The 22094-nt window shown below is 53.5% G+C and overlaps 2 protein-coding genes across 2 annotated transcripts; one reads left to right on the forward strand and one right to left on the reverse strand.

Moving 5' to 3' along the window:
• Nucleotides 1-3182: 3182 nt before the first annotated feature.
• Nucleotides 3183-8690, forward strand: Mex3a (mex-3 RNA binding family member A). Its single transcript, XM_051157474.1, has 2 exons — nt 3183-4209; nt 7469-8690. The coding sequence occupies exons 1-2, from the start codon at nt 3756-3758 to the stop codon at nt 8575-8577; spliced, it is 1563 nt and encodes a 520-aa protein (XP_051013431.1). The 5' UTR covers nt 3183-3755; the 3' UTR covers nt 8578-8690.
• A 3883-nt stretch (nt 8691-12573) lies between these two features.
• Nucleotides 12574-20836, reverse strand: Rab25 (RAB25, member RAS oncogene family). Its single transcript, XM_051157475.1, has 6 exons — nt 20368-20836; nt 17679-17874; nt 15305-15498; nt 14383-14463; nt 13725-13863; nt 12574-13034 (listed from the first exon to the last, which is right to left on the reverse strand). The coding sequence occupies exons 1-5, from the start codon at nt 20408-20410 to the stop codon at nt 13736-13738; spliced, it is 642 nt and encodes a 213-aa protein (XP_051013432.1). The 5' UTR covers nt 20411-20836; the 3' UTR covers nt 12574-13034; nt 13725-13735.
• Nucleotides 20837-22094: the final 1258 nt, after the last annotated feature.

Consider the following 22094-nt stretch of genomic DNA (forward strand, 5'->3'; position numbering starts at 1 on the left):
CAGGCTAGCCTGGGTTTCATGAGACCATGTCTCAAAAGAAAAAGAAATAGAAAGGAAGGGGAAAAAAAAGCCATCAAGAGGGTTCAGTGGATGAAGGGACTTGCTGCCAACCCTGACAACGTGAGTTCAATCCCCAGGGTTCACATGGCAAAGGAAGACAGAGCCTGCTCCCACAAGCTGTTCTCTGACCTTCATGTATATGTATTACAAATAAAAAAGGAGCCAGCAGTGGTGGCGCATGCCTTTAATCCCAGCACTTGGCAAGCAGATCGCTATGAGTTCGAGGCCAGCCTGGTCTACAAAAGCGAGTCCAGGATAGCCAAGGCAACACAGTGAAACCCTATCTCAAAAAAAAAAAAAAAAAAAAAAAAAGCCGGGCGGTGGTGGCGCACGCCTTTAATCCCAGCACTTGGACGGCAGAGGCAGGAGGGATCACTGTGAGTTCGAGGTCAGCCTGGTCTACAAAGTGAGTCCAGGACAGCTGAGGCTACACAGAGAAACCCTGTCTCGAAAAACCAAAAAAAAAAAAAAAAGGAAAACTAGAAACACCAGAGAGCGTGGGAGGGAGGCTAAACTAACCAGGACAGATTGAGGCAGCCTGTGAGGAGCAGGGTAACAGGGGCAGAGAGAGAAAAACCAAGGCTAGCCTGCTTGGTGAGGCTTGGTGACCACCTCCTGTGTCTCCCTCCCTTCCCAGGGCTCCAGTATTAGCTGTGTGTTTCTACTTTGGCTGTTATTTTGTAGACATTCTGATAGTCAAGACTGCTCAGAGCAAACAGGGAAACCGGTGGACTCTACCACTTTCCTGTCCTCAGGCCTCCACAGGGTCCTCCTAGTCACCTTTGCTGCCTGGCACCTGTGCAAGCATCTACACACAAACACATGTCCCATGCTCATAGCCAATTCAACAACGCAACAAAGTCCTCTGATTCCTCAGCATGAAAACAGGAGTTGGGAGAGTGGAGGAGGGTAGGAGAGGGAAGGGAAGGACAGAGGCAGGAACAGGGAGATACACACAGAGGTAGAGACTACAGACAGAAGACAGGGACAGACATCCTCAGGGTCCAGATGGGGACCAATACACGCCCTCCTGTCACAGGGCAGAGGCGTGGACGAATACCAGGGAAGGGAAGTACAGCAAGGCTGAGCCGTGTACAGGCAGCCCAGGCTGTGTGGCATTCCGCCTACACAAAAGGAGGCCTTAGCCTCAGGATTGAGAGTGCTCCCCCCTGCCCCCACAGCAGCTCTGTCAGCTTGGCAGCCACCGGTCCCTGTGAGTACACCTGAGTCCTTCCCACATAGCTTGCCATCCACCCACCAGGCTCACATGGGCTCTCTTCTGGCCTGGAGGATGTCTGGAGTCACCGTGTGCCCTTGCGTGGGGGTGCTCAGACATGCTGAGGACTGATGGGGGACTCCAGTGGGGTGCCACCTTGCCCACTCCACCCTCAGTCTGCCCCTTTCGCCTTTAGCAGCCATCCTCTCTCCACTCAAGAGTTTGCCCTTTGTTTTCCTCCCTGACCAAATCCCCAAGGCTTTTTTGGTCATTAACCTCCTGCCTTAATTGGTTTAGTGGGGAGGTAAGCTGGAGACTGGGCAAACTCTGGGGGAGAATCTTGTTTCAATGAGGACAGGAAATCTCAAGACATCTGGTGGCTTCACTGTGTCTGTCACCAGTCTTCGAGAGGAACTTTCCCCAAAGAAACTCCCATGTCCAGTCCTGTCCTCTACCCCTCCTGGGACAGAGAGGTGACAAGAATCAGACTCGGCCCACTCTGCAGTTCTTCCTCTCCCACAACTGCTGAGGGCACAAGCATCCAACCCCATAAAATGTGTTGATAATCTGTTCAATCCTCCACTGCAGGGCACTTCCTCCCAGACATAAGCTAGCTAGGTTTCCTCAACCCATGGCTCTCCTTCACTGTCTGCACAGAAGGGTGTTTGCAAAACCCTCAGGAACAAGCCCTCCCACCCCCCACCCCATGCAGTTCAGACTCCTGTCCTGCCAATGACAGGTCAACTCACTCTTTCCAAGAACTAGGAACTCCCCCCTCCTGGCCTCACAAAGCAACACTCCCCTCCACCCCTGCCCCCCACCCCAGGTTTTTCAACTCACTGTCCTACCTTCAGGCAAAACTTCACCTCACTAGCTCAGATTTCTGTTTCCAAAGGTTGTAGGGGAGATCCTACTCGCGGGGCATACCCCAGTTACTGCCATCTAGTTTTGGAAGGTGGATCTTCACAGTTTGACCTCAAGCTCTCTAGACGCGGCCCCAGCCCTTCTTTTGGACAAAAGAGGTGCAGAAGAGATAGAGGGCAGGAGCAACGAGAAGACTGCAGTTACACTCACGTACACTCTGACTCCCCTCTCCAGCTGTCCGTCAAGTCTTAAAAACTTATTTCTGATCTCTCTCGATCCCTTTCACCGTATTTCTAAGGTCAAATGGGCTGAATTACTGGCTTATAAAAGTAAGAGGGGAGGGGAAAAGCGGAATGCCAGTCCTAAGGGACAAATGACTTCCTCCACTATATTCGAGGCTCAGGACTAAAGGAAATCTGTTACCCGAAGCTCAAGGCCCCAAACTAAAACCACACGAAGCCTTTAGGACCCTTCCGGCCTCCCCAATCGGACCCCCACCCCCCCATCCTCTCCCTCCGCATCTCCTCTTCCTCACCGGGTCACTGCACCGACCACGGAGGCTCGAACTAACTCACCTCCCAGCCACGGCCTCTGAGATCCCGGAACTGGGGGGCTGGAGGAGGAGGATGGCTTTGCTACCTAAGGGATGAGGGAGACCACATCCTCTACCAGAGTCCCACCCCCATCCCAACGCCCCTTCCTGGCCCCCAGGCAGCACAGAGACCTGCTCCTCCCACCGTAGCAACCGCGGGCTTTGTCTGCCCTGCGAGCGATCTCCACCAGGCCTGAGCCCGTGGCTCCACGATCGCGCGCGGGAGGAGGGACGACACCGCAGCCACGCGGCCGCTCCGCCCCGGCCCTCATTACCATAAAAAAGAGGCCCGGGACCCGCGGGGCCGGAGAGAGACGGCTTTCCACCCCCAGCTCCCTTCCCGCATACCGCCCGCTCTGAAAATTCCCGGACCACGACTTCCAGCCCACTCGAGGCTTTGTCCACGGGCGGCGAGCAGAGCCAGAGGGACACATCCCCTTCTTGCCCGGGTTGAGGAATTCGTCCCTGCGCCCGAGGGCGGGAAACTACAACTCCCGGCATGCCCCGGGCGCCCCCGGCGCGCCCCCCTCCCGTCAGTTCCATGCTGCTCCATCCAGTTCATTTAAAACAAAAGAGTTTGAGCGCTGGAAGGGGCTGGGCTCTATTGGGGGCCACTGAGCGACGCTCCGGGATTGGGGCTCGGTGCGGGAGCCTAAGGGGGCGTCTGCTCGGCGGAGGGTAGAGACTCAGGGTCCGAGGCAGAGGGGTGGGGGCTAGGGCCCGCAGCCCCCCACCCCACCCCGTCACCCCGGAGCGAGAGGAGATCTGCTTTCTTGGTTTTGCTTCTTTTCCCCCACCCCCACCGGGGGCTGGGGCGAGGGGAGTCAGGTTACAGGGTGCTTGGGGAGGGGGGCTTAGGGGTGGGTCTATCTTTCTATCTCGCTTTCTTCCCCCCTCCCCAGCTCTTTGTTCCCCCTCCCCACACACCCCCTCCTCTCCACTCCCCTCCCCTCCTCTCCTCTCTTCTCCCTTCCACCACCTCTCTCTCTCTCCCTCTCTCTCTCCCCCAGCTTTTGTTTCGCCATGCCTAGTCTAGTGGTATCTGGAATAATGGAAAGAAATGGGGGCTTTGGAGAACTAGGATGTTTCGGGGGAAGCGCTAAGGACCGAGGGCTGCTGGAAGACGAGCGCGCCCTTCAGCTGGCTCTTGATCAACTCTGCCTCCTGGGTTTGGGGGAGCCCCCCGCCCCCACGGCGGGCGAGGACGGGGGAGGTGGGGGGGGCGGCGCCCCCGCGCAGCCGGCCGCCCCCCCGCAGCCGGCCCCGCCGCCGCCGCCCGCAGCGGCCCCGGCCGCCCCGAGCGCGGCCCCCGCGGCGCAGACGCCCCAGCCCCCCACCGCCCCCAAAGGGGCGAACGACGCCAAGCTCTGCGCGCTCTACAAAGAGGCCGAGCTGCGCCTGAAGGGCAGCAGCAACACCACGGAGTGCGTTCCCGTGCCCACCTCCGAGCACGTGGCCGAGATCGTGGGCAGGCAAGGTAAGCGGGCGTCCGGACACTGCGAGGGTTGGAGTGGGGCTTGCTGTCTCCGGCGCGGAAAGTTCATCGCTTCCCTCTTTGCCCGCCTCTGGCTCTGTCCCTTTCCGACAAAGGGGGCCCCGCCCCCTGCCCATATTCCAAGTGCCACAAAGTTCCCTGCTACCCCTAGTCGGGACGGCTCACGGGACCCTTCCTCCCCTGGGGCTCCGCCCGTAGACAAAGAAATATCCTGCAACTAAGAGAAGAAAGGGGAGGGGGAGCTGCTCCCAATCCCGGGGTCTGTGTGGAGGGGGTGTCGGCTCCTGGCTGCAAGGACTGACGGAATGTGCAATCACTTGGAAGCCCCTACTCTGGTATCTGCTTGTAGACTGGGGAGGGGGCACTCCTGGGACCTTCTGCCGTTGGAGTTGGAGACTCCGAGGGAGACCCGGTACGCGAAGCCCGACTGAGGATCTGTCTCTTTGTTGGGCTGAGTGTAGGAATGAAAGGGGGTGTGGCCCAGGGGAGGGTCCCAGTCTGGGGAGAGGTGGTGAGGGAACCCTTGGCAGAGAGGGGTCCTGTGGTCGCTTACACGCTGAAGTTGGAGAGTCCTTCTGTTTGGGGAGGGGTATCTCTGAGGAGGTACAAGCCCTGGCGTGGGCCTCTTCTCCGTCTTGCTTTTGTTCTGGGCTGGCCACGGCCTGGAGCCAGGGGTCTGGAGAGGAGTCTCTGAGTGAACGCGTGGGACAGGACAGACAGGGCAGAAAAGGGCATGTCGGCGATGGGGGTGCAAAACCTCCACCTGGAAATTTGGCCATGGGTGCGTGTCTGGGTGTGCTGGGAGGGGTGCGGGACTAAGCCAATGGAGTACGTTACCACACCCTCTAATGCCTAGCATCCCTGGGTGGGTGGGAGTGTTGGTAAGTACCCAAATTGAGCAGCCTGGATCTTAGGGACTCTTCCATCTCCCGGTTTCGGGGTGGGGGATGGGGGCAGGGGGGGGGGGGCGGGATTTGGATATTGCAAAGGGGCTGGGCTGAGAGGTGGAGTGGGGGAGGAGCTGTCCCACAGTGGGGAACAATGGAGGGGCTGCATTCCTCGGAAGTGAAGGAGGAGGCCAGTTCCTGGCAGTGGAGGGGAGGCGGGCTGGGGCCCCTACCCCATATTCCACTCCATCCACCCTAGTATTGGGGGCTGAAGGATTTGGAACGGAGAGCTGAGTGGAGGAGGGGACTTGCCACTCCCTCCATCTCTTGGGGCTTCTGGCTTAGAAAGTTGGATTTCCCCCTCCTTGTCAAACACTGGGGATCCAGAGCCTGGGATTGGGTGGGGATAATATCTTTACTTGGATGAGGTCTTGGAAGGCACCAGGATTTAATGGGGTCCCTTTACTCTTCCGCCTCCTCGGCAAATGCATCTATCCACTATAAAAGTAGAATAACACTTGTCCTCCCTTCCCAGTTCTCTAAGTGTATGGACGTCCTCTCACCACCCCCTCCTGCTGCTGCTGTTTTAGCGTTTCTCTCACTCTGGCCTTCCCTTCTGGAGACACTTCTTCAGGGTTGCAGAGCCCAAGATGGTGAGGCGTCTGGGCTCTGCACTGCCCAGCCCCAGGCTTCTCACCTTGGTCTGCCTTATAGACCAGGGCTTGTCCTCCCAAACTTTTCAAACTTCAAAGACACCTAGCTACCAGTGAAGTTTTTGGATCCCAAACCAAAGAGCCCAGGGCCCAGGTGCCCATCGGATGGCATGTAAGTAGAGGTGGCAGAAAGTACTGACTGAGCTCCTTAGATCCTCCGAGCCTCAGAAATAGAACCCTCGTCCGTCCACCCTTGTCCGCTGATAATTAAAGCAGCAAAGATGTGGGCTTGACAGGTAGGGACTTCTTAACTGCCAACAGGTCTGAAGAGAAGGGGAGGGGGCCAACCTTTCCTTCCTAATATGTGTTAAAGATATGTCCCTAACCCACCCTGTCCCACCAGTCCATGAGGGTTAGAAAAGACACTTTTGGGGAGGAGGAAGGAAAAGCAAGCTCACCCGAGAGGCCTGCAGTTGAGGGCTGGAGCTAAGTCTGAACAGTAAGCTGAGTGCTTGGCTTTGGATGGGTGTAGTGTCTGGGAGACCAGGAAGGACACACGGCCAGTGAGGTGCGCTTGGGGAGCTCTGGGGTTTTTGTCTTATGAGAATGGGGCAAAAGTGTTGGTGTGTATTAATGTATAGTCTGTGTGCTGGGGAAACCTGAGATAGGAGAGGACCCATGTATATGTGAAGGGTGTTCTGCCCACTCACAGTAGAGCTAGGGTGAGGGCACTCTGCCCGTTGCATTGGGACCCTTATGCACATAGACTCAAACTCCCTGTCTGGGGGTGGGGGCTAAGAAGCTGTGAGGTTCTGTGAGGGCAGGCAGGTCTCCCCAGCCACAGACCTGCAGCCTGAGACCAGGCATTTCTACTTCCCCTCCTCTTTTCTTTGTCTCACTTTCCTTTCTCTTCCTGCCTTTCCCCTGCCTCCCTGCTCTAACCTGATACTCCTTCAAAGCGGCAGCACCAGGTCCAGAAATGTTCAATTCTTGTCTTTTCAGCCTCGGGTACACCTCAGTCCTGCCTTGGGGGTGCGTGGGCAGGGAACACAGGAGCGCAGGTGTTAGGCCCTCTGGATGATGCATATTCCTACCATTTCCTCCCTTGAAATTCTGACTCCATGACCCCCCTCCCCAAACTCCCAGCCTGTCCTCCCCTCCCCCCAAGTCCCACACAGCAGCATCAGGTGCTGCGAACTCTTCATGGTGTGGAGAATCACAGAGATTGTGGGGCAAAAGGCATGGGGAGGTCACAGCTCACGGTGGCCAACGTCCCTAGGTGAACTAGAGGACAGACTCTTTTAATGGATGGAGATCACATGAGTAGACTGTGGGTTGTTAATGAGTGCACTGGAGTTTTGAGCAAAAAGATCAGGAGCGGTGATTGAGAGAGAGGTTGGTGAGATGAAGGGAAGGGCTGGGCTGATGCTTAGGGAAAAGTTTGTGAGGTTTTTGGGTAAGCCACTTTTCTCAAAGGCTCTGAAGGGGGTGGTGTTGGAGAAGTGTTATTGGAAGGCCCCTGACTGGAACACAAGAGAAACCAGTGCGTTAATCGATTGGTCAGGTTGGGATGGGCTGTGTGTGTGTGTGGTCACAAGGCTGTCTCTGGACCAACTGAAGGATTTCTGGGAGGCTGGGATTCTAGGGAAGGTCCCAGTACAAACCCCGTTGTCCTGTGAATTTCTTTCCCTCTCTGTTCAGGCTGCAAGATTAAGGCTCTGAGGGCCAAGACCAACACCTACATCAAGACACCTGTGCGAGGTGAGGAGCCCGTGTTCATGGTGACCGGGAGGCGAGAAGATGTGGCCACAGCCCGGCGGGAAATCATCTCAGCAGCTGAGCACTTCTCCATGATAAGGGCCTCGCGCAACAAATCTGGCGCCGCCTTTGGCGTGGCCCCTGCTCTGCCGGGCCAGGTGACCATCCGTGTACGAGTGCCCTACCGCGTGGTGGGACTGGTGGTGGGTCCCAAGGGAGCGACCATCAAACGCATCCAGCAACAGACCAACACGTACATCATCACTCCCAGCCGGGACCGCGACCCGGTGTTCGAGATCACCGGTGCCCCAGGCAACGTGGAACGTGCGCGGGAGGAGATCGAGACGCACATCGCGGTGCGCACGGGCAAGATCCTCGAGTACAACAGCGACGGCGACTTCCTGGCTGGCAGCCCCGACGCTGCCCTGGACAGCCGCTACTCAGACGCCTGGCGGGTGCATGCGCCTGGCTGCAAGCCGCTCTCCACTTTCCGGCAGAACAGCCTGGGCTGCATCGGCGAGTGCGGCGTGGACTCGGCCTTCGAGGCCCCGCGCCTGGGCGAGCAGGGCGGGGACTTTGGCTACGGCGGGTATCTGTTTCCGGGCTACGGCGTGGGCAAACAGGACGTGTACTACGGCGTGGCAGAGACGAGCCCCCCTCTGTGGGCGGGCCAGGAGAACGCCACGCCCACCTCGGTGCTCTTCTCCTCTGCCTCCTCCTCCTCCTCTTCAGCCAAGGCCCGCGCCGGCCCGCCTGGGGCGCACCGCTCTCCTGCCACTTCTGCCGGGCCAGAGCAGCTGGCCGGGCTTCCTCGGCGACCGCCCGGAGAGCCACTACAGGGCTTCTCTAAACTGGGGGCAGGCGGGCTGCGGAGCCCAGGCGGCGGGCGGGACTGCATGGTGTGCTTTGAGAGCGAAGTGACAGCAGCCCTGGTGCCCTGTGGACACAACCTTTTCTGCATGGAGTGTGCAGTACGCATCTGCGAGAGGACGGACCCGGAGTGTCCTGTCTGCCACATCACCGCCACGCAAGCCATCCGAATATTTTCCTAAGCTCCCTGTCCCTGGTCTCCTGGGCCCGCTCCCCGCAGGGTGCCACCCTGGACCTTTTGGAAAAATCAGTGACTGCAGGGCAAGGTGCTTGGAAATATTCGCTCCCTGGGGTGGGGGAGGGGGAGGCGTGAGTGGCTGAGGGCGGGGCCACTTTCAGAGCCTCTGGTTACCCTTTAGGAGGGGGCCAGACCATACGTTTTACTAGAGTTACAACTCTGATACCTCAACACACCCTTAAATCTGGAAGCAGCTAAGAGAAGCTTTTGTTTAGCCTGAAGTGGCCACTAGGACATCCTCATCTTTTCCCTTCTCCCCGTCTGTGTGTTATTTTGCTCCTTCCTCTGTGGAGGGATAAGAGAGCACAGGAGAGGGAGAATTGCCGTCTGTAACCAGAGGTGCTCCTAGTGATCCCCAGCCCTCTGGTCCTCCCACCTCCTAACGTGATCCTTTACCGGCTTCCCTGCTCATATTCTGAGTTCTCAACACTAGGAGGGAGATAGGGCTCATCAGAAAGTTCTGTGTGGCTCTGGGGTGGAGGAGGGTGTGTCCGTCACTAAAGGGCTCACAGTTCACCTGTCTCCCAAAGCTGGGCTAGAGAGGTCTGAAGGAAGGGCTTCTCTTTTCCCTCCAACGTCTTGCTTGGCTTTTTCCCAACTTCCTCTGGATTTGCCCTTTGCTTCCTCCTCCCCCCCCCCCCCCCCCCCCCGCCTTTGTTTCTTTGAACCTCCCCCCCCACACCCAGCTGTCATTTTCAGTCCCCTCTTCCTCCTCTTTGCCTTTTCCCCCTGTCTCCCTTCCTTTCTCCCCCCCCCCCCACTTTAGCCCAGCTTTGGGGATACCATCCTCCTGGGGAGACTCTGGAGACCATTTTGATAGCCCCCCAGGTTCCTCTTCACGTAATAGAAAGTCCTCTCCCCCACTCCTCCAAAGAATCTGTTCTAACTCTTGACGGAATGTAGCCCTAAACTCTGACAGTTTGAGAGGGGACTCTAACAGTGGGGTACATAAAAGGCTGAAACCCCGCCATTATCATCTGTGGGCATTATACTTAGGGAGCAGTTCTTATCTTGGGGTTTCTGCCCAAAGGAAGGGAAAGCAGGAAGTAGGGAAAGTCCTGGGGCAGGAGAGATGTGGCTTGAAGGGCTCCCCTCCCCCTCACCTGCAGTGGCCTACTCCCTGACCTCTCTGTACCTAGCTGAACCATTACTGAATCCTTATTAGCCACAAATCATGAAGTCTCTGTCTTACCCACTGGCTGAGGAGAGAAGCCAGGTCTTTGGTGAAGGGTCAGGCCAGAGCAAAGCAGGATTGGGGTGCAGTGAGGCCTATTACAGGAATCAGGTATTGTGATAGGTCTGGCACCCCTTTGCTGCTCCAATTGCTCACTTGTGTCTGTCAGCAGCCTCCTACCCTCCTGGTTCCGCTGGCCGGGCCAGGAGAGGATGGGTGATGGGGGGGGGGAGGCCCGGGAGATGCTTGTAAATATTTGGGTGGGTCTGCACTGAGCTCCTCTAGCTCGGTGCTCCCATTCTTCCTGGAAGGAGAAAGGACGTGAGATGACGGCACAGGGAGATCTCCTTCCTCCTCTGCCTCTTGTGAATTAACTTGCCTCTCCTCAGCCTTCCCCTCCAGACCACCAGCCTGGGAGGGGAGAGGAAGGAGGTCACAGCCCAGAAAGCTGGCCTGTGACAGCTTCCCTCCTTTCCACCAATGTGAGCCATCTTGAGATGTCTGTACAATAGAAACCAAACCAAATGGGTACCCTGGGTTGCCCAGGGGCAGGGAATGGGAGGGGGGTGGGAAGAAGGGATGTCTGTCTGTCGACCCCCTCCCCCTCTCCACTCCTTACCCACAAAGGCAAAGGACTGTTACACTAGGGGCTCCACAGATCCAATCCCACCCTTGCTGAGTGAGCCTTTCCTAGAAACCAGCGCAAAACAAAAAGTGAGCGAGCAACAAAGCAGAAAGCAGTGAGGGAGTGAGATGGGTGACCAACAGAGGAGAGGAAACAAAAATAGCAAAAAAAAAAAAAAAAGAAAAAAAAGCAGTTCTTTATAATTTAATATTCTATTTTAATAAAGGCATTTATTACCGTATAAATGTAGCAAAGAACCTGGGCTAATATGAAAAAAAAAAAGACTTTTTATTAGGTAATTTATTATATGAAAAGGATATTTTATTTTATGATAAAGTGATCCTTAAAAAAAAAAAACTCTAGAAGGTTTAGAATATATGTAGGGAGAGAAGAAAAATACATTTGTATTCAGAGTTAAAGCTTAAAAAAGTTTTTAATATATGTTCGGGTTTATGTTCTTTTTTTTTCCCCCCACTTTTTTTTGGGGAGAAATGTCATTTGCTTTTCTTGGGGGAGCATCCTGGGATGGATGGTGGAGAGGGTTGGAGGAGTTGGTCCCTTCTGGGGGCCCCACCAGTAGATTGGATTTCACTCTGTGGGCTCCCCCTCCCCCTCCCCCTCAGGGGAGCCGGCAGAGCCAAACAAAGGAAGGGCTTAACCAGACAGGAAGAAGCTTTGAGACTAAGGACTGAGGGTCCTAGGGTGTCCCCTCCTTCTCCTACCCTGTGCCAGGGGCAGTAAGGAGGGGAAAGCCAGAATTGAGGCCTAGCAGGCCCATGGAAACCCTCAGAGGTGTGAGATTTAAAAGTAATAGATTTTTTTTAACCAAAAAAAAAAAAAAAAAAAAAACAAAAAAAGAGAGAGAGGAGAAGAGAAAGAAAAAACTGAGGGGTTTAAAAGAAGAGAATACTACAAAATAATTCAAATTTATTTCATATAATCCTAGAGAAAGAAAAAGAATTACTAGTTACTTAGTAGAGGACACTGATAGCTTAAAGTTTAGTAGCGTTGTGGGCCCCTGAGCCCAGTAGAATGTATAAAAGTATGGAAGAAATAGAGGCCAGTGCCTGAGCTACCCTACCCCTGGGGACAGGGCTGGAGCAGGCTGCTAGCAAAGATTGGGAGCCTCCAGTCTGCTGGGGTTGATTCTGAGAATCCTTAGGTTTTTAAGTGTGGAACAAGTACATGGGGCAACTCTGTCCCAGAGTCTTTGCAAGGGTACACACTGGTCATCTGAAACTAGGTGAGGCCAGGCAGAGAGAGCCTGGCCCTCTGTTGGGACGTCCCTACTCCTGATGTCCAACCCTCCCAAGGTTGCTTCTCCCAGGCCACCCTGAGGAAGTCATTGAAGTCACCTCAGTCCACGTTGGTTCAAGAAGAGCCAAGTGTAGCTGCTATTCCACAAATGAGCATATGCAGATGCTTGGCACCTCAGACTTGGCAGCACCCCTGCAGCAATGGGAGTGGCCATACAATCTCACGTGCTGTTTTCCTTCACATGTGTAATGGATTTTGTTTGTTTTTATTTTTTGACACAGGGTCTCTAGCTCAGTCTGGCCTTAAACTAACAGCCATCTTGCTGCCTCGGATTGCCCAAGACTGCATGCACCACCGCTCCTGGTGGCTTAAAGTTAACATCCCAAGAAAGACTTCCTCTTTAGGAAGTAGGGTACAAGTACTGTCCTCATGGGCCTGGGAGAAACCACCCCACCCCACCCCCCAAAAAAAAGTACAGAGAGAAAAGTGTGCAGGGAACTTGGATGACCCCAGAGAAACCCTTGTGTCCCAGCTTCCCTCTGTGTTCACATAGGGATCACCCACAGGGCCACATCACATCACCTTCCCCACTAGAAACCGGAAGCCTGGCTTTTGCATGTGAGAAATAAGCATTTTTAAAAGCACTTGCCTTCCATCAGCCCCAGCTGGGGTTCAGATCAGGATGGGGAGAGGCCTGTTGGCTTTAGTTTGAGCAAGCAGTGTAGCAATGATTGACAATGCCACTTCATGACCCTAGAGCCCAAACACAAGCTCCCTCTCCCCAATTTATTACTTCTCACCCCATCTAGAGACTAGAAGTCCCCTTGCCCTTTTGCCCTAGGACCCTCCCATAGTATGAGATGGTAGCATCTGGGAATGGGGGAGGGAATTTCCCCTTGCATACCTGAGGGTGAGTGCTTGAGGGGGGGCCAAGTGGTTGGGTGGAGACAAGCCCTGGGGCAGGGAGGATGGTCTCTCCACTGTAGAAAGTAGAGTAGGATCGTGGTCAGACTTCATTTGAGGCATCTAGTGACTCGTACAAATCACCAAGGAAGATTCCGAGTGGAAAACAAAGGTGGGAAATAAAATAGACCCAGTGCGTAATCAAGTCAGAGTGATGTTGCACACAACGCAGAGACACCAAGAAGGGGGGAGGGTTAATGTATTAAATGTGCTATTGAGAAGTTAATTTTATTAAAAGTATTATTACTTAAAGGCTCTGTCTTTCACTGTTTGCCAGTTGGATCTTGGGTAGCAATGGCAGTGGGGTGCTCTGGTGTGGGGAGTGGCTGTCTCCAGGATTCCCTGCCATCATCCCTTGCTTGAACAGCCATCTCTTGGCTCCCTGGAAAAGAAATTGAGAGACAAAAGCCTTCGCCCCTACTCTACCAAGTTCAATTCCTCCCGTTTAGGGACAGGAGAAAGACTGGATGGGACGCTTACCTCCCAGTCTTAGGAACCCCTCCTCAGTACACATTCCAGGCTGGCCTGCTTCCTAAGATCTTGCCCTGGGCATTGGAGTGACCTCAGTTCTTGGCACCAGAGCTTTGGGTACCAGATGGTGCTGGAGGATGGTTTCTTTTGTTTTGCCTTCCAAATACCCCTCCCTTCCACACAATCTTCCACCACCACCCCACCTGCCCAGGGGTTGGCAGAGGGGAAGGGTAGGCAACTCCTGCCCCCTTGGCATTTTCCCCAGACTACAGAACTCCAGAAGCAGGCCCTGAGGGCCAGTGCATGTGATGAGGATGACAGAAAGGGAGGAAGAGTCAAAGTTGGGAGGGCAGCACAGACAATCCGACAAGGAACAGATGGAAGGCAGCAGGGTGGCCAGGCATGATACAAAACAGCTTTATTTGAGGGCTGTAGCCCGTGAGGGGTGTGGACAGATGATGGAGACATGTGGCAGGGCACGATGACGCTGGGTACTTTTGGACAGGGGCTGGAGGATTAGGGGTATGACCTGCGGTAATGGGGGGAGGCGGGCAGGGAGGGCAGTGTGCCCAAAGGCTGAAGGCAGGGGCACGGTGCTGACCCTGGCTGAAGTCAGAGGTTGATGCAGCAGGCCCTCTTCTCCCCAGGGCCAGCATCCTGTCCCACTTGGACATTGCCCAGGGTGATAGCACTGGTCCGGGCGTTGTTCTGCCTCTGCTTGGACACCTTTTCAAAGATCTCTAAGGACAAAGGGCAGAAGTTTAATGTCACACTTCCCGTGCCACTTTGGAGCACAGGTGTCCACTCTGGAAAGAGTTTTTGCTAGAAAAATTTTTTTGTTTGGTTTGGTTTGGTTTTCGAGTGTCTCTGTGTAATTTTGGCTGTCCTGGACTCGCTTTGTAGGCCAGGCTGGTCTCGAACTTACTGAGATCCTCCTGCCTCTGGAACAAAGTAGTTTTGACACCTGGTCTTGTCCATCTTCCTGGGTAGACACAGAAGCCAGACTCAGCTCCCTAAAAAAAGGAGACTTTCAGCCGGGCGTGGTGGCACACGCCTTTAATCCCAGCAATCGGGAGGCAGAGGCAGGAGGATCATTGTGAGTTTGAGGCCAACTTGGTCTACAAAGCAAGTCTAGGACAGCCAAGGCCACACAGAGAAACCCTGTCTTGAAAAACCAAGAGTGGGGGGAAGGGAGGTGGGACTAGTGGCTCTGAGGAGGCTGGAGGACGATGGAGTACCCACTGTGGGTAGGTGCTCACCTTTGAGGACAGTCTGAAAGGCTAGCTCAACATTGGTGGAGTCCAGGGCTGAGGTCTCCAGGAACAGCAGACCATTGTTTTCTGCCAGAAGGGAAACATACAGCACACATTAGTCGTGGAGCTGTGGCAGTAATAGCATTTATGCCCTTTAAGATTTTAATTATGTATTTATTTTATGTATGAGTGCTCTGCCTGCAATGTACACCTGCATGCCAGAAGAGGGCATCAGATTCCCAGTATAGATGGTTGTGAGCCACCACGTGGTGCTGGGAATTGAACTCAGGACCTCTTGAAGAGCAGACGGTGCTCTTAACCACTGAGCCATCTCTCCAGGCCAGTAACAACATTGATCTAATGCTCTTTCCTATACTCAAAGCCCTTGGTAGATAGTAGCTTATTTAATCCTGTACACAATCTATATAACATAGGCACGTTTAGGAAAGTAAGAGCTAGAAATCCAGAGAGGAGGAAGGAAGAAGGAGCCCCCTGCAGTCTCTGACCAAGAGGAGGCTGGAAGCTGCCCCCTAAACCACCATAGCCGACAGACTGCTTACTGCTACTCCCAGAGAGCTTCTGGGGAGACGGCCACCAGGAGCCCACAAAGATGTGTTTCTGAGTATTCCAGGGTGAAATTGTCTTTTTTTTTTTTTTTTTTTTTTTTTTTTTTTGCCCCCCCGACAGGGTTTCTCTGTGTAGCCTTGGCCATCCTGGACTCACTTTGTAGACAAGGCTGGCCTCGAACTCACAGCGATCCTCCTGCCTCTGCCTCCCGAGTGCTGGGATTAAAGGCGTGCGCCACCACGCCCGTGAGATTGTCTTAAAATCAACTGTGAGTGACTGCCACAGCAAGGAGGCGCGAGGGAGGACCACTCAAGGCCCTGACCATATGAACAGTTGACAAGGAGTCAGACTGAGCTCTCACCAGCGAACATGCAGGCCTCCTCAGTGGGCACCTCCCGGGCCTGGCTGAGGTCACTTTTATTTCCCACAAGCATGACAACAATAGTAGCCTCTGCGTGGTCATAGAGCTCCTTCAGCCAGCGTTCCACGACAGCGTAGGTCTGGTGCTTGGTTAGGTCGAATACCAGGAGTGCCCCTACGGCTCCACGGTAGTACCTGTTTGGGGGTGCAAGGGAGGGATGGACAGAGACTAGATAGGGCTCTCAGGCTCAGCCCCGGAGCACTGAAATGCCTGACATCGGTATGCGAGCGATCAGGAAGGACTCTGACCCCTGCAAGGCACTCAAGTCTCCCATGTGTGCGCCACAGGGATGCTGGTCTCAGAGTCTCTGAAGCTTCACCTCCCTGCTCCAAACCCCCACCAGCTCCAACTCCACAAAGGCACTTTGCTCCCACAGTCCTTTGCCTGACTTCAGCTCTGCCCACCCACCAATGCCTGTGTTGACTCAAAGTATGCCCCTGAGGGCCCAGCACTCGGGAGGCAGAGATAAGTGGATCTCTGTGAGTTCGAGGCCAGCCTGGTCTAAAAAGTGTGTTAGCCCTGGATCCTCCACCCTTGATGTTTCCCTCCTACCTCCTCATCTGGCGGCCTCATCTGCTGGCATCTTTCCTTGGACCAGGACCTGGCCTGAATTCCTACAAACATGCAGCCTCTTTTGGGAGCCTCTGAGTTCAAAAGGCTGTCCGGCCCACACACACACAAGATAGGAATTCTCTGTGTTTATTCCTGGCTGTCCTAGAACTCAACTTGTAGACCAGGCTAGTCTTGAACTCACAGAGATCTACCTGCTTCTGCCTTCCATGTGCAAGGATTAAAGGCGTGTGCCACCACTCCTGGCCAAAAGGCTGTCTTAAGACTGAGTGACGTCTGATTATTCCTTGTTTTGTTTTGAGACAAGAATTCAATATGTAGCCCAGGCTAACCTCAAACTCAAGGCAATCCTCCTGCTTCAGCTGGCATTAGAGGCATGAACCACCATATCTGGTTTATTACTAGTTTAGTTGAGTTGTTTATTTATTTATTTATTTTGGGTTTTTTTTTGGTTTTTCGAGACAGGGTTTCTCTGTGTAGCCTTGGCCATCCTGGACTCACTTTGTAGACCAGGCTGGCTTTGAACTCACAGCGATCCACCTGCCTCTGCCTCCCGAGTGCTGGGATTAAAGGCATGCGCCACCACGCCCAGCTTATTTTGGGTTTTTAAGACAGGGTTTCTCTGTGTAGCCTCGGCTGTCCTGGACTCACTTTGTAGACCAGAGTGGCCTTAAACTCACAGCAATCCACCTGCCTCTGCCTCCCTAAGTACTGGGATTACATGCGTGTGCCACCATGCCCAGCTCTATTCCTAGTTTATTAATAAGTCAACAAGTCTTCCAAGAGATGAAGTAATCAAGGGTGGATGTGGCCATAATAATAACCCTTGCTTCCTGCTTCCTGTCTCTTGTGGATTCTCTCTTCCACCAAACATGATAGACTACATTTCAGACAGCTGGACCTGACAGAGTCAGGAAGAGACTTTGGATATGGTGCCAGATGGCCTAATTTTCTGAGGCTTTATAAACTGAATACTCCAAACTAGAGATGTGCCTGGTATACAGGAAGCCATAAATTCAATTCCAAGTATAAGTCATCTACCCACCAATCAATCAACCAACCAATCGAATTTTTAAAAATGGTGATTGGGAATGTTAACACATGCCTTTAATCCCAGCACTCGGGAGGCAGAGGCAGGCGGATTGCTATGAGTTCGAAGCCAGCCTGGTCAACAAAGAGAGTCCAGGACAGCCAAGGCTACACAGAGAAACTCTGTCTTGAAATAAACAAAGAAAAAAGAGGGGGGGGGGTAGAGCATTGTGCTGAAGTGAGGGGGCGCTTTTAATCCACACAGCAATTTAAACAGGGATGGATTATATTAATAGCACCTCATTTCCTGTAATACTTTTTTTTCTTTCTTCCAAACAGGGTTTCTCTGTGTAGCCTTGGCTGTCCTGGACTCACTTTGTAGACCAGGCTGGCCTCGAACTCAAAGCGATCTGCCTGCCTCTGCCTCCCAAGTGCTGGGATTAAAGGCATCAATGCCATGCTGGGTATAAGGTGCTTTGTATCTCCCCCACACATGAGAGGCTTAGTAAGTGGGGCCATGATTTGTGTTAATGATCATTCCATCCTCTCTGTTGGCCAATCACAGCACTTGTGTCTCCGTGATTTCCACCCCAGGGAACACACAACAGTCTCCTGTCTCCCGTCCTCTCCCACATCTCTCGTCCATAGGAGAGTCCTGGTTTCCCAGGGTCTTCACAACACCCCACCCCCACCCCCACCCCAGGCCTGGGCTCACGCAGAGGTGATGGCTCGGTATCGCTCCAGGCCAGCCGTGTCCCAGATCTGTGCCTTGATGGTAGAGGTGCCCAGCATTACAGTGCGGGTGGAGAACTCAACCCCGATGGTGGTGCGGCTGTCATGGCTGAACTCGTTACGGGTGAACCGGGACAGCAGATTGGTCTTGCCCACACCTGACTCGCCGATCAGCACCACTGAAGAAGTAGGGAGGGAGGATGGGGCTCAGAAAAGCTGGAAGAGAACGGGTCTCTTCCAGGCGGAGACTGAGGTTGGCCACACTTCACAGGACATCTGTCTGCGGGGTAGGGGGCACCGGAGCGTTTGAGCCAGGGTCTGCTGAGACAGCAAGGGCGGCTGACAGAGTAACAGGAACAACTGTGCACTGGGCTCAGAGGATATATGGAAAGGTTACAAGACAGGGCATGTGAATGAATTAGGACAAAAGCATGGGAGGTCTGGGGTGCACATTTCTGGACTAGGGATCATGGGAAAGTTGCTGGTGTCTGTATGTGAGCCGGAAGGATGAGGAAGAGGAGCTTGAGTATATTGTATGATCACATGGAAGACTGAGGCTAAGGGTGGCAGGGGCACTTCTGTAGGTGAGAGGAAGGTTGTGTGTGTGTGTGTATGTGTGTGTGTGCGTACGTGTGCGTGCGTTACTCCTTCTCTCCTTTGCTAGGAGAAGCATCTCCATCCATCTGTCCCCAGCCCTGTCATCTGTCCTACTGGCGTTGTGGCCTTTTGAAATTGTTTTAAGATTTATTGATTTGGGCTGGAGAGATGGCTCAGCGGTTAAGAGCACTGACTACTCTTCCAGAGGTCATGAGTTCAATTCCCAGCAACCACATGGTGGCTCACAACCATCTATAATGTGATCTGATGCATACTGTATACATAATAAATAAATCTTAAAAAAAAAAAAGATTTATTGATTTTCTGTGAATAAGCATCTTGCTTGTATGTCTGTCTGTCTACCACAAGCGTGCCTGGTGGGGTGTCAGATCACCTGGAACTGGAATTACGGGTGGTTGTGACCACCATGTGGGAACTGGGAATTGAACCTGGGTCCTCTGCAAGAACTATAGTGCTCTTACCCACTGAACCACTTCTCCAGCCTCCTTTTATGACTGCTTTTCGGTAGGCTACTTAACTCTCTTCACCTTAGTTTCCTCCAATGTAAATTGGAGAGGCCAGTGGCTAAGAGGAGTGCCACCTTCCCACCAGACACCCCCCAAAACCTTTAAGTACTTTAAGTAGACTTCGCTTTTCCTTTTTTTTTTTTTTCCCCCTGGGACTAGCTCTGTAGAGATCCACCTGCCTCTGCCTCCCGAGTTCTGGGATTAAAGACCGCCCGGTGTCTGTTCCCATTTTTATAGACAAGCAAGGCTCCTGCCTAGTAGGTCCATCTCTCTGTACTACACGTGGACAGATGTACTGCCCACCTCCACCTTTTAAGAAGGACTTGCCCCGCCCCCACACTGCAAAGTGTGAAGGCAGTGGCGGTGACAGCTCACAGTGCACCTGCATAAATGAGGTGAGCCCTCAAGGACATGGAATGGCATGCCTCTCCTAAACAGCTCTATGTGGTACCCCAGGGTCAGTATTCCAAGGGCACCCCAAAGCTCCCTGTCCTCCAACTAGCTCTGAGCTCTCATGGCAGTTGGCTACCTTCTGCTCAACCCTGCTTCCTCCTGCTTACCATCCTATATGGTGACCCATAGCCAGCACAGAATATCCCAGACATCTCCAGAGTGGCCCTGGCACCCCAACTGTGTTAACAGGTTAGTGGCTGAGAGGCCACGTGACAACTCAAAATGATAGACTTCACCAGGGATGTAAAGATGTCTTTGTGAGAATGGAACCTTCTAGGGGCTCCCCAAATGGGAATCTCTATACCATAGTCGCAGCCCCACCAGCTTCCTTGGAAAAATGCCAGGAGTACAGGCTCCCCAGCTTGGCCCAGGGTGGGGCTGAGGTTGGGAGAGGCTGTGGGGTGTGGTACAAAGGAGAGTGCCACCAGGTCACCTTGCCTTCATGGAGGTGGCCTAGAGACCCTCAGAGGGACCAAACACTAGGAGTGGAGAATAAGAGAGCAAGAAGGACACGTGCTCATTTTCAGGGGCAGCCCAGTGAACACAGCACCTAGTATCTGTGTCCAAAGACGGTGTGAAAGGCCCTTGCCGGGACTTCAGCCTAGGGGCCCTGTGGAATCCACAGACTGCCCCAGAATCATCACACTGTCACAGTTTTCTTCCAAATGTATCAACTCCCTAGACCAACAATGGCTCCATCTCTGCTTCCCTTCTGTTCTGTGCACCTGCCCGGAAAGATGACTTTCTCCCTCTATTCTGCAAGGCCTTTTCTGATGTCTGACTCCTATCTCTTGGGCTTCGCTGACTGGCATTCCCAGGGATTTGAGCATCTATTAGGGATTAGGCAGGGAAGCCTCATTTGGCAACAGGAAGGAATGATCAGCATCTTTATAGAGTGCACCTGCACCTGTAACCAGACCCGCCAGACCCCTTGTAGCCTTTCTCTCCTAGAAAGAATGTTGAATCCGAGTGGGTTCGGGGTGGGGGTGGGGGTTCCAAGGAAGAGGTCAAAGGCTAAGAGACCCCTGTCTTCCCTGCAAATAGCCTCTGTCCCACTCTCTCCGAATTTCTCCCTTTTCAAGAACCCCAACTTACCCTTGAAGACATAATTATAATCTTCGTCTCTTTGGTTCCCCATCTTGGCTCAGCATGAAGTGAAAGTGTTGGCAGGTGCAAAAGTCACAAGTCGGTTTATTGGTTAAATGGCCTCAACTCTCAACTCTTCAGAGACCTGCTCCTAGCTGCCCACTCACTTAAGTGAGGGACACAGGGTGGAGTAGAGGCCCGCAAGAGCTCCGGAGGCTCAGTTCTGGTAAGTTAGGCTACTCTGTGAGAGCTGAGAGGACGGAAGCTGGGAACAGGAAGAGCTAGCCAGCTCGGCTGGGGACCTGGGGCACAGGTGGGTGGAGCTATGATGACGTCAGACAGGTTAGACAGGTTAGGTGCCCACACTCCCTCAAATGGGAGAGCCTGCTCCTAGAGGTAACAGTGGGTGAGGCTGCTGGCTGAAGGCTGAGTGCACTTTGCTGGGTTTCTGGGGCTTGAAAAAGGGGAGCTGGCACTGGACTGAGAGAAACAGACACCTGGCGGGTCAGAAACCTATTGGCCTCCAGCTTTCCCATCTCTGGTCTTTGGTAAGAACGCATACTAGGGGCATCAGGGGAAAGGCTAGTGGGGCAAGAAATGCAAGCTGGGTGCAGCATCTCCCGTGGAGCATCTCCACAGTGTGGATCTGTGGGAGCTGCACCAGCATGCAGCTTCAAGCCCCTCCTTAACCGCCCTGGGCCAGGGATAGGCAGCATTTCTCACTCAGGTGGAGCCGGGACTCTTCTCTGCATAAGGTACACAGACTTGCTCCCTTCTGAGACAGGGCTGAAAGAGCTAAAAATGTTGACAAATGGGTGCAGAATCTGAAGATGAAGACCCCGAGGCCTTCTGGGGTCTTCAGCTCTTTGTCAGGACTTGAAGCCTTACAGTAAGGCGCCTTGTTTGCAAGGGAGTGCCAGGCTTGCTGGTTGGCCTTGTGATCCCCAGGGAGCCGGGGTGGAGGACTGCTGAAAGTTGGAAAGGAGCCTGCATTATGTTGCGTTCCAGGCCAACCTGAGCTACATAACAAAACCCTATCTCTTGAAACCTAACTAGGGGCCAGCAAAATGGCTCAGTGAGTAAAGGCACTTCCTCCAAAGCCTGGTGACCCGAGTTTGGCCCCAGGACTGGCAGGGTGGGAGGGAAGAATCCACTCCAAGTTGTCTTCTGACCTCCACACATGTACTGTGGCACACATGCATGCCTCCATGTACACACATGATGAATGATTTTAATTAAAAAAAAATATTTAGGAGCCGGGCATGATGGCACATGCCTTTAATCCCAGCACTCCGGAAGGGCAGAGGTGAGCGGATCTCTGTGAGTTTGAGGCCAGCCTGGTCTACAAAGTGAGTCCAGGACAGCCAAGACTACACAGAGAAACCCTGTCTCGAAAAACAAAAAACAAAACAAAAAACAAACAAAAAAGATTCAGGACCAGTGAGATGGCTCAGTACATAAAGAAACCGCCAAGTTTGACTACCTTGAGTTCATTCCTTGAGCCCCACATGGCAGAAAGAACCAACTTATGAAAGCTGTCTTCTAGCAGGGCAGAGGCAGAGGCAGAAGCAAGTGGATCTCTGAGTTTGAGGCCAGCCTGGTCTACAAAGCAAGTCCAGGGCAGCCAGGGCTACACAGAGAAACCCTATCTCAAAACAAAACAAAACAAAAAATAAAGGGCTTGGAGAGATGACTCAGAGAATAAGAGCACTGGCTGCTCTTCTAAAGGCCCTGAG

The sequence above is a fragment of the Acomys russatus genome, chromosome 15, assembly GCF_903995435.1.
Source record: "Acomys russatus chromosome 15, mAcoRus1.1, whole genome shotgun sequence".
Lineage (NCBI taxonomy): Eukaryota > Metazoa > Chordata > Mammalia > Rodentia > Muridae > Acomys > Acomys russatus.

Coding starts and splice junctions, on each gene's coding strand:
- Mex3a (XM_051157474.1), top strand. CDS start 3,756: ATGCCTAGTCTAGTGGTATCTGGAATAATGGAAAGAAATGGGGGCTTT. Junction 4,210..7,468: donor CGAGATCGTGGGCAGGCAAG/GTAAGCGGGCGT, acceptor CTCTCTGTTCAG/GCTGCAAGATTAAGGCTCTG.
- Rab25 (XM_051157475.1), bottom strand. CDS start 20,410: ATGGGGAACCAAAGAGACGAAGATTATAATTATGTCTTCAAGG. Junction 17,875..20,367: donor TTATAATTATGTCTTCAAGG/GTAAGTTGGGGT, acceptor CTACTTCTTCAG/TGGTGCTGATCGGCGAGTCA. Junction 14,464..15,304: donor GGAGGCCTGCATGTTCGCTG/GTGAGAGCTCAG, acceptor CCCTTCTGGCAG/AAAACAATGGTCTGCTGTTC.